General features: G+C 44.2%; 1 protein-coding gene across 1 annotated transcript in view; it reads right to left on the bottom strand.

Annotated features, from left to right (window-relative positions):
• The window catches only part of TFB1M (transcription factor B1, mitochondrial), a 52,052-nt gene extending 40,949 nt beyond the window's left edge, over positions 1–11,103 (bottom strand). Inside the window, exons 1-2 of the mRNA XM_049765401.1 lie at positions 10,917–11,103; positions 8,011–8,162 (exon numbers count right to left, since the gene is read on the bottom strand). Of these exons, the coding sequence (XP_049621358.1) occupies positions 8,011–8,162; positions 10,917–11,049 (285 nt within the window). The 5' untranslated portion in view covers positions 11,050–11,103. The remainder of the gene's footprint in view (positions 1–8,010; positions 8,163–10,916) is intronic.
• Between the last annotated feature and the right edge of the window lie 954 nt (positions 11,104–12,057).

Genomic DNA, 12,057 nt, shown 5'->3' with positions numbered 1-12,057 from the left:
CTGGTCCAGTAGTATCAGACACACAGATTACCAATAGCAGACGTGAGGAGCATCTGTAGATTTCACAAATGCTGAGATTACTGTGAAGAAAATCAAAACTATTCACTCTAGTAATAACTTAAAGAATAGGGCAATTACCTCAACAAAGTCAAAGACAGCTGTTTTGCCAATCCAACATGTATTCAGAATTGTCCTTTCTTTTTTTTGTTGAGGAAACACACACACACACACACACACACACACACACACAGAGCAATGTTTAGCTGTTACTTACACATGCTCAAGATTGGTAGAAGGTAGAACTACAAACCCAGGCAATTCAAGGTTGAAGTTCATGTTCCTCACTATTTGCAATGTTTCTCTATCATGTGTGTTTTCACATGTCACACATTTCCTTACTTTAAAACATACAAATAGCCAGCATGGGGTCTGGTGGGCCTCCGCCATGCCAAAGGCGTCTTTAAACAGGCCTAGGAGGGGTGCGGGCCTTGGAACACCCCAGCACCCTTCTACCTCCTTCCTCCAGAACTCCAGGGCTAACCCTGGGCCACATGCCTGGGCAAGCCAGCGAGGTGGGTCCTGATGAGGAGCTCAGAGGTTACCCTAGGCCTTCCCCCATTTCCCACATGGCTCCCGAGGGTGGGTCTGGGTGGGGGCTTTGAACCTCCGGGCTTCCGGCTCTTGAAGGATCTCTTTCATTCCTGGGAGCGGGGCGTTTCTGCCAGCATGGAGAATGGCAGCATAAGAGGTTCTGGTTTCAGGTAGTCCCAGGCAATTTTTCTTTCTAACCCTGTCCATAGTGAACATATGCACGAATATTTGGATATCATTGTGTTTAATCCGTTTGTTATATTCAGAACACCGCCCAGCAGTTAATTATATTCCTTTACTCCCTCACTCCCACCTCCTATGACTCCACATATTTTTAAATTTTTTTTTTTGATTTTTATTTTGACCATATTGGCTTGCATATCTTTCACAGGTCAGGGGAATACCCATCGCTGAGTTTGTCGTACCCCCACCCCCGTTCCCTTCTTGCAACCCATGCCCCCCACATCACCCCCCTTGTGCTGCTAGAGTGGGTGGTCCTCTTTGTGTCTAGCTTACTAATTTACTCCACATGTAACCTTTTTTTTTGTACTAATGATTTGATTTGGCCAGGGTGGATTGCATATCTTTCACAGTAATGTTTTGGGGGGAGTCTGATGCTTCAGCAGGCAAAACGACAACATGGCTCCACGCAGTAGGCTTTTTAGACAAGCTTAGGGGAAGATGCAGCCTCGGCTGCCCCCCACAGCATTCTCTGTCCTTTCTTCTGGTCCCCAGGGTTACCCCTGGCCGCCTGCTCAGGGTCCTAGCAAGTGGGTTCAGGCGAGCAGTTTAAAGGAGACCCCAGGCTTCCCGTTTTTGCAGGGTGGGGAGGGGACTGGTGAACTTCCAGCTCCCAGCAATTAGGAAGCAAATGCCTCTCGAGGAGTAGGAAGCTTCAGCAGGCAAAACGGGGATGACATGACTCCATGCGCACTTCGCTTGGCCAGATCACAGACCAAAGTGGTGTCTCAGAAACAACACCCTCCCTCTTGACTATTTCTAAAACATAAAAGGGACACTTGTATCTCCTTTGTATATCTCAAATGTATCCCCTTAACATCTGTAACTCTTTTCAAATATCCTCTTATATAGTGAGAATTTTGCCCACTGGTTTTTTTATTTGATTGTTTGCTTTGCCCCTTTTGAGATCTATTTTATAAGCAATACTGGTAGAAGAGTATCTCTGTATAGAATTTATGTTTGAAACAAGTTACGGGGAATGTTGGACTTTATTCGTTGGTCCTAGATGCACCAACAATATCTTGTGGCATTGTTTTTCATTTGCATAGGTACGTTAAAATGGGAAAATAATACATATGCAAACAAGTTCTTATCTAATAGAGATGGGAACACAAATTTGGTAATGCAGTTAGGCCTTATACCCTTGTACATTGGCATAATGATTTGGCTTAGGTCTCAGAAGAATGGGCATTGCCCATACACCCCTGAACAATGGATACCATCTGTGGAAACAACCACAATTGTCTATAACATTACCAGGATCCAGACCTCTACCAAGGAAGACCTACCACTGCTCTGGCATTGACTTACTCCAGAGTGCTCTCAACACCCAGATGACTTGGCAACAGCCTGCTTGCAGGACAGATCACTCCACATCCAATAGTGTGCTGAAACTAGAGGATGCTCCACATCAGCCTGACTTCGATGAAAGAAATGCATGGAATCCAGAATCCTTAAATTTAGGAACCTGATACCAACAATAGCTAAAGTGTGAAAAAGTTTCACCGGGACCACGGAGAATGACTCAGGATGGACAGACTGGTATGCCTGGAGCCCAGAGTGGGTCTTATGCCAATAAACTTTGGGGGTGAGGCCTTCTTGTAATCAGGCCAAGGATTTTTTTTTCCGTTTTCCCCATATTTTTCTGGGCCTATGCAAACAACAGCGAATGCCACTGTCAAACCTTTACTATTATTTTTTTTAACCCTTATCCTTTAGGAAAAGAAAAAAACAATTTACTGAATTTAAAAATAAATAACTGTAGTAGAATGACTGTCTCGAATACAGGCAGGGGTTGGGAAGGGGGGAGGGGGGTAATGGAAGGGGGGAATGTTATACTGGTAAAGGGGGGTGTTCTGTTTGTGACTGTAACCCATCTATGATCATGTTACTTCAATAAAAAATATATTTAAAAAAAAAGAAGTGGGACATTGGTGATGGGAATGTTGTACTGGTGAAGGGGGGTGTTCTTTACATGACTGAAACCCAACCACAATCATGTTTGTAATCAAGATGTTTAAATAAAGATATTAATTAAAAACTTGACACACACAAAAAAACATACAGATAATAAAACCTGTGCATTCTCATTGTTCTTTCCATTTACACTGCCTCATGTTAATAATGCAAGAATTGAATTAAGCTATAAATAACATACTTTCCACTAGAAGACATTTTATAAATTATTACTTTTTGTTAAAAAGTAATTCTATTAGTGGGGGGGGGGAGTAATTCTATTAGCTTAGAAATCAGTAAAATGGAATCTATAAAATAGATCACACTTGGGCCCGGAGAGATAGCACAGTGGCGTTTGCCTTGCAAGCAGCCGATCCAGGACAAAAGGTGGTTGGTTCGAATCCCGGTGTCCCATATGGTCCCCTGTGCCTGCCAGGAGCTATTTCTGAGCAGACAGCCAGGAGAAACCCCTGAGCACCGCTGGGTGTGGCCCAAAAACCAAAAAGAAAAAAAAAACAGATCACACTTCTTTCTGACTTTACTAGGTTTTATGATTAATGTAGTACTTCCTCACAGAAAATGGCTTTACATATTGAAATTTTTGCCGAAAAAGAAACCTATTTGATATTTTAGTCTGCAACATTTCTTTTTTTTTTGTTTTTCCGGCCACACCCGTTTGATGCTCAGGGGTTACTCCTGGCTAAGCGCTCAGAAATTGCTCCTGGCTTGGGGGGACCATATGGGACACTGGGGGATCGAACCGAGGTCCTTCCTTGGCTAGCGCTTGCAAGGCAGACACCTTACCTCTAGCGCCACCTCACCAGCCCTACAACATTTCTTTTTTAGACAAATGCCCTACCTACAATAAAAACACTAAGAATCCATCTTTGCTTCTTCCTCTGAACAGTCAAATACACATTTTCCACTGAGGAATGTACCTTATAATGGGCCTTCATATTAAGGAAAAAAAAATGTTGAAGGTCGAAGCAGTAGTACAGAGAGGAGGGCCTTGCATGAAGCTGATCTGAGTTTGATCTCCAACATCCCATATGATCCTCCAAACCTGCCAGGAATAATTTCTGAATGCAGAGCCAGGAGTGACTCCTGAGCACTGCTGGGTATGACCCAAAAACCAAAAAAAAAAAAAAGTGAAGTTTTCCTGGCAGTGCTCAGGGCTTTACCCCTGACTCTGCACTCAGAAATTACTCCTGGTGCTGCTCAGGGGAACAAATGGAATATCAGGGAGCGAACCCAGGACGGTGCATGCAAGTCAAGTGCCTTCCTGCTATACTATTGCTCCAGCCTTCACTTTTATTAATAAGTGATACAGTTAGTCAATGGATCACTCAGGTTAAGTTAACCATTTTGCTTTACAAGCTAGACCAGTGATGTGCTGGGTATCCTTAGGTGGGAGATATACAGTAGGGAGCAGCAGAAGAATTCTACCTTTGGGGCATTATATTCTGGGGTGAGACAACAAATACATGTGATTAAGCTGAGTATGGCAGGTAAGGGCTGGCCCAGAAAGACATAAAACACAAGCATGGGTTGGGTTATGAGCCTTGGAAAAGGAGCACTTGACAAGGCTGCTTTGGAAATAATCTGTCTCCCAAGATTTATTGTTGACATCAAAGAGGACATTCCAGAAAAAAAGATGGAAGTGAAAAGAAATAAGATTCCTTGCCTCATGGGAAAGAATGAACATAGAAGATAAGACTGAGGGTGAATTAAAAAGAATTCTCAGGAGGAGCCATCAGACAGCAGCTAACTGTGGCTGAACTGGGTTCGAGAATTGGCATTCATATTCCATGCAGATTCCCTTCTCGTTGACTCATTTGTGGACCAAGTAATCACTCTCAAAGAGATTGGTTGTTAGGGCCCTTATGTAGCAGGCTTACCTGTACTCAGGACTTAATCCTGGCAGTGCTTGGAGGGACCAATGTGATGTCGAGTTGGCCGCATGCAAGGCAAATGCCCTGCCTACTGTTATTGATCTGACCCAACCCCCACTCAATTTTTTTTATAAAAGAAAAATACCCTTTTTTGGTTTTTGTTTTTGGGCCATACCCGGTGATGCTCAGGGGTTAATCCTAACTCTGCACTAAAAAACTGAACCTGGCTTGGGAAACCATATGGGACACTGGGGGATTGAACTGCAGTCCATCCTAGATCAGCTTCATGCAAGGCAAATGCCTTACCCCTGTGCCACTGATCCAGAATTATACCTTTCTTCATACAATCTGTACCACATACCCATTCCAAAATAATGTTATAATCTAAAACCAAGTCTACTAACAGACTAGAGCTGGGACTGTAGCTCAATGGTAAAGTACATGCTTTGGAAACATTCGTTCAACCTTTGCAACACACACACACACACACACACACACACACACACACACACACACACACACACACACACCCTCCAAAATGCAGATAAATCTAAACATAAAACATGAAAACTGTGTATAATGTCTTGGATTGGACGATAACTTGCCTGAAGCCTAAAGTTGGTCTTATGCCAGGAAACTTCAGGGGTAGGATCTCTTTGTATTTAGGCCAAGGTTATTCTTTTCCATGCCTCTCATATTTTGGTGGGCCTATGCAAACAACAATTGCCACTCTAACACCGTTTTTACTGTGCTCCTTTGACTCTAATCCTTAAAAAAAAAACCCACTTAAAAATTTGAGGTTAACTTAAGCTAATATGCATGTACATGGAAATGTAAAAAATACTATGCCTCTAATGTTTAAGGAGTTACGTAAGTTTTATGGCTTTAGATTACCTTGTGTGCTGTTAAGAAATATTATGTGTTACAATCTGGGGACTTGAGGGATGAAGTAATTGTACATGGATTCTGTTTTATTTATCTTAATGTTCTTTGGCTGAAAGTTCAAAGTTAAGATATCAGCAAGGGGACTTCTTCTGAGAATTATGTTATGGGTGATTGTCCTTCCACTGTAACTTTACCTTGTCCTCTTTCTTTGCATCTTTTGTTCTCATAATTCAAAATAAAAAAATTAAAAATAAATAAAAAATAAAGTAATATAACCTCTAAAAAAAAAAAAAAGAAAACTGTGTATAGCTGAAAAACAAGAAAATGACAGTTTCAAAAAAAATTAGTTGCAGACCTGAATCTCGAATTTTTTCAAACTGTTCTAGTAGAAATTAATCTTTTTCTGTTAACTCACATAGAGGTATTTGAACATACCAATTTTAAATCAGTATGCCCTCTTGTACGAAAGCAATAATGCATTAAAGTGTATTATTCTATTGGACTTACTTAATTGTCCTTCATCTGAGCCACAAACTAAAGGCTCTTAGAAAGGTTTAGAATTACAGAGGAATCAAAGAAAAGTTGTAAGTCATTAGGTGGCCTCCTAGGAAGATTCCAGAGAGCAGGGACATATTATATTGTTCGATAAAGTTTTAAAAATGTAAGTTCTTCCTTCCTTTAAATCCACATATTCCTCCCTCAATTCCTACTTATTCTTTTCATAAAAATTCCTACTTACTCTTTCTTTGAAGAGAGCAAAACATACTTTTCTCTCTCTTTTTTCTTTGGGAGGGGTGGGGCACATCCACTGATACTTAAGACTTACTGTTGGCTCTGTGGTCAGGAATCGATCCTGGCAGGGTTCAGGCCACCAAATTGGATACCTCTCATGAAGAGAAGCCTCTGCTTTCAGGAATATGACCTTCGACTATTTCTGATAGCACAATATTCTTATTTTTAAATGACAGATTCAAAACTCCTCTTCATTCTCCATTGAGTACAAACTCATTCCTTCATCTAGAACATCTATCTCCTACAAATGTCTGAGCTTAACAATGAGTCTAAAGCAGGGGTCTCAAACTCACGGCCCTCGGGCCTTTTGCGGCCCTCCGTACAACATTTTGTGGCCTGCAGCCGGCCTTCAAATATCACAGTATTCGCGATTATTTACTTACCAAATAATCGCAATAAAAATTGCATTAGTAAGAAAAAAATCACATTAAACATTCGCATACCCCGAGCAGTTCCGTTCAGGGTATGCAAATGTTTAATGCGATGTTTTTCTTACTAATGCAATTTTTTATTGCGGATATTTGGTAAGCGAAATCCCTTATGTGGCCCTGCCTCACCCTGACTTTGCCTCCTGCTGCCCCCAGGTAAATTGAGTTTGAGACCCCTGGCCTAAAGGAAGTTTGTCTCCCCCTGACCTCTGTTAGGATTTTCTTAGACTTTAATAAAGTTCTCAGAGTCATGCCAATAAGTGAACTGTTACTGTTTATATATATATATGTATGTATATATATATATATATTTTTTTTTTTTCATCTTGAACTTATTTTTTTTGTTTTGTTTTGTTTTGTTTTTGGGTCACACCTGGCAGCACTCAGGGTTACTCCTGGCTCTGCACTCGGAAATCAATCCTGGCAGGCACGGGGGACCATATGGGACACCGAACCACCTTTGGTCCTGGATCGAAAGCTCGCAAGGCAAACGCCGTTGTGCTATCTCTCCGGGCTCTTGGACTTATTTTTAATGCAACAGGCTATGGCACCGAGAACAAACACAAGGTTATAATCAAAAATCACTATCACCACCCACAACTGAGCTTGTTATACATAAATACCTGCACCAGGCTTGTTCACTCTGGTCACCGGAAGGTGCTGCAAAGTTTCTTAGATCTCTTTAGACTGTGAGCAAAACCCTGTAACCTGGGGCTAGCAGCTGAAGGAACAGCCCAGAAGAACCCCTGGATGAACAGATTAGGATGTGGCTTCAACAATTAAACTGGGGTCCATGTGCTCTAACCAAGGAACTGAAGTTACCAGTGGGTTAAAGTGGAGAAGCACTCAACAGACTATGGTGACAGGCTATTGGTGCTTTGGTAATGAGTACAACCCAGCAACATTTTCAGAAGAGAGGTGAAACTGTACCCCTAAAATAGAGTCATTCAAATCCGTGCTACCTTGGTTAAAAAAAAAATTAATTACTTAAATTGGGCCAGAGAAATAGCTGAGAAAGGGAATGTTTTTGTAGCAAGTTATGAGCTGTGCGTTAGATCCCTGCATCTCATGGTCCCTTAACACTGCATTAGACCTCAGGCAGCTTGTGGCTAAATATCAACAGGAAGGACTCCTGAGTAGAACTGAGGGGCATCAGCAACCCCCTTACAAAAGAAACATTAACTGAGATTTCACTTTCAGAGAGATCCTGTTGATTTGCCACTCACCTGTAGTCCAGGGATAAAGCGACTGTCTTTTTCAACCACCAGCAGCTCAGCAACACCAGCGTTGAGAATGGATCTTGTGATGCCCCCGGGGCCTGGGCCCACTTCATAGACGTAAGCATTTGTCAGGTTGCCGGCTTTCTTCACTATTTTATCTACAGCACAGAAAGTTTTAGTCACCCAAATGACCTTGGCAAATTCAAATGTATGCTATTCAAATAGACTGGATACCAATTCTCATTGGTCCTTGAGCATTATCTTCTAATACAGTTATTTCATAATTGAAGCCAACACTAAGTTTCAACATTCAATATTTGGCCACATCCCTGATGAACTGTACAAGTCCTTTAGCAAAATCAGCAAAGTGTGGAATAATCAGGGCAAATTTCCTAAATGTAGTTAATACTGTCTTTCACCAAATCAATTTCTAAGAATTCATTAGCTAAGCAACACTTGCTACAATTGTTGAACATTAGCCAAGACTAATTGGATATTCAGAAGTTTCAATGATGCTAGTTAAAAATCCAGCAAATAATATGTTCTGTCTACAGGCTAGCTAGGGGCAGTAAATATTGCAGTGGCAGAGATGTCCTAGTCACTGGAGAGGAAGAGACAGCAGTAAAGGGGGAAGGGATCTGTCTTGAAAACCTGACCCTAGTTCAATCCCCAGCACTGTATGTGGTTGCCTAAGCGAGAAATAAATCCTCAACAATTCCTCACCAAAACCTATACCAAACACACTAAAAAACAAAGAAATTTGAATATTTGGTTATTTTCAGGGAAAAGTTAATAATGGAGGTGTAAGCTTTGCAAGCAAGCAAATTGATACAGAAAAACTATTTTTTTTTTAATTAAATAGCTTTTTTAACCTTCAGACTTTAAGAAATCATGGAGGGCCTGGAGAGATAGCACAGCGGTGTTTGCCTTGCAAGCAGCCGATCCAGGACCTAAGGTGGTTGGTTCAAATCCCAGTGTCCCATATGGTCCCCCATGCCTGCCAGGAGCTATTTCTAAGCAGACAGCCAAGACTAACCCCAGAGCACTGCCGGGTGTGACCCAAAAACAAAACAAAAACAAAACAAAACAAAAAAATCATGAAAAAGCAATTTCTGTGGCTTCAATGAAACCATCACTTGTCATGGAAAAACACACAATGAACAGGTCTCACTGTAAACGATTAACACCTGAGTAAGTGAACATCCAGGGATGTGGAAATTCAGCAATGAAAATGTTTAGCACGTCTGCTGTCCCTTTTGTGGCTTTTTTACCTTTGCATGATTAAAAGCAAAAAAAAAAAAAAAAAAAAAACCAATAAACTAAGACAAAGTCAACCATCTAAGCTTTGCTCTGTCCTAATGAGCATAGGGAAGAGTAGAATGAACATCCACAGACAGTTTCTCCAAGGCCTTCCCATCAATTAATTGGGAGCTTTACATCCTAATATAACATCCCTGAAAGGTGCCTTGGAGAAGGCCAAGTGAAGGGAAGGGATTCCAGCTAAGGTCTAAATTTGAGTTGTGTGTCTGTTTGGGGACACACCTATGTGTGTGTGTTTTTTGTTTGTTTGTTTGGGGGGCCCCACACCTGGCAGTGCTCAGGGGTTACTCCTGGCTTTGAGCTCAGAGATCACTGGTGTGTTTGTGTGTGTGTGTGTGTGTGTGTGTGTGTGTGTGTGTGTGACTGTGGGATGCCAATGAAATCAAGGTGGATCTCATGCAAGACTGTAGCATTACAGTGTGCAGCTGTAGTATCTCCCACTCCTGAGGTCTGAGATCCAAATCTGAAAGCCAGTACTTCCTCTGCTTCAGACCAAAGCCTCTCCCAGGCAAACACAGGCACATACACATTTAGCACTGTCATTAAGAATCAAGAAACTAGTTTCACAGTTAAAGCTACAAGCGAGGACAGCAGGCATATTTGCTCCACATACATTTTTAACCACAATGAGTGAGGATGAAGGGCCAGGGAATTTTATTTGGGCTTTTAGCTCCAGCTCCTGCTGGAGCTTTGCCCAGCAGAGACCCTGAAGTCTCTCTTCACCTGGACTGGTACTGGTACCACCTTCACTGGTACTGAAATACCAGTACCAAGACTCAAATTTACTTCTGCAAGCACAAAAGCACCCCCAAGGTGCATGAAAAGCTATACAGAAAGACCCACATTTGGTCCTATATACCGAAATATAGCTAGTGGCAGCCAGAAATGTTCTGATTCTGGTTGCTACTAGAAGCAGGTGGTAACCTTTCCAGGTGGGTAACCTTTGAGACTTCTTCTAAGATGTTCCTGCAGTGCACAGAGAAGAAAACGGAGCAGAGATGAGCTTTCACCCAAAGCCCATTATCTATAGGACAGAAGAACGGCTCCGGGTCCAATAAAACAGTGCATCCCTCCCTTCCTCTAAATGTGCTTTGTGAACTGGCAAGAAAAGTGGGCCAGCCATGCATGTGGGTGCAACCCACCTTCCCCTGGGCCACCCAGAAACGAGGTGGAGCAAAAACTGAAGCACACTACCCTCTTCTGACGGGATTTATTTTTTAACTGTGCAAGCACTTGAAGCCACAGGACATGGGTTAAATGGCTCGTGGACTGGTTAGCAAGCACCAGGCCCACGTGTGTGTCCAACTGCAGCACCCGAGAAGGATGAGCCTCCAGCAACGGTGCTCCTATGTCCTAAGCAGGCCCAGGGGTGCGCCCTCCACATGAGGCATCGGCTCTGATCTCGAAAGTGGCTGCGTTACGAGCACTAGAGACCCCAAGAATTCGTGCGGCCCCTCCACCCCGAGGTCTCCACCCCTGAGACTGGCAGGTCCAACGAGCTGCGAGGGCAGCCTGGAGATGGTGGGCCCAGGGCCTGGGGGTGCAAAGGGCCAAGCCCCACGCGTCCCCACGAGCAGAGCCACGCTAGACACCTGTCAGCCTCAAGTCCAGGAGGAAATTCTGGGAGAGCTGCTTCAGGGCTTGCAGGCGAAACAGTTTAATGATTTCTCGAATGGAGGGCAAAGGCGGCAGGCGGAAAGTGCTCAGCTTCCCGGAGGCTGCCATCCTGATGGATCCTGATGGACGCGGGGCCCAAAGGGTCCCCGGAGGGCCTTTCCGCGCCGCGCGGGTTGTACCGGAAATGCTGGAGTTTGGGAGCAATAAGGCCCGCCTCCAGACACTCCTCAATGGTGTTCGGCCGGCTGTTGCCAGGGAGCACCAAGACCCGCCTCCAAGCATTCTTCATTGGGATTCGGCGGGACAGCAGCCGGGAGCATTAAATCCCGCCTCCAGACACTCCTCATTGGTAATCAGAGGGTTGTTGCCGGGGAACACTAAGGCCCGCCCCCAAGATTCTTTATTGGTATTGGGCGGGGCAGCTTCTGGAAGCAGTAAAGCCCGCCTCCAGGCACTCCTCATTGGTACTCAGCGGGCTGTTGCTAGGGAGCACTAAGGCCCGCCTCTTTGCACTCCTTATTAGGATTCGGCGGGGCAGCTTCCGGAAGCATTAAGACCCGCCTCTAAGTACTCTTCATTGGTACTCGATAGAATGTTGCCAGGGAGACCAAGGCCCGCCTCCAAGCATTCTTCATTGTGATTCGGCGGGGCAGTTGCCAGAAGGCATTAAGGCCCGCCTTCACACACTGTCATTGGTACCGGGCGGGGCAGTTACCAAGGAGCACCAACTTTTCATTGGTACTCGGCAAAGGTGAGCAACAAGGCCCGCCGTCTCCACGCCTATGTCATTGGTAGCCCTGCCGTATCGGAAGCGAGAACTGGGACCGGAAATCCAGTGGCACCAGACCGCATGCGTAATATCCGGTTAAGCGCGGAGCGGGGTGGGGGCGTGTAGGCTTCCGCTCTTGAGAACTGGGTGGAGCCTGCTCTGGGTGGGCGGGGACGGAGGCGACCAGAAAGGCGTGATGGGGCGTGGCCTGGGCGTGGCGGGGGCGGATCCCAGGATCCAGAAAACCTAGCAGCCGGGATGGATTTCTTGTGATTGACAGACCCTCCTAGGGTCGCTCTGGGGATGGTTGTGGGCAGGTGATTGGGGGCAAATGTTTCTAAAGAGTT

This window comes from Suncus etruscus, chromosome 18 (genome assembly GCF_024139225.1).
Source record: "Suncus etruscus isolate mSunEtr1 chromosome 18, mSunEtr1.pri.cur, whole genome shotgun sequence".
Lineage (NCBI taxonomy): Eukaryota > Metazoa > Chordata > Mammalia > Eulipotyphla > Soricidae > Suncus > Suncus etruscus.
Note: the sequence above shows the minus strand (reverse complement) of the source record. Positions and strands in the feature narration are given on the sequence as shown.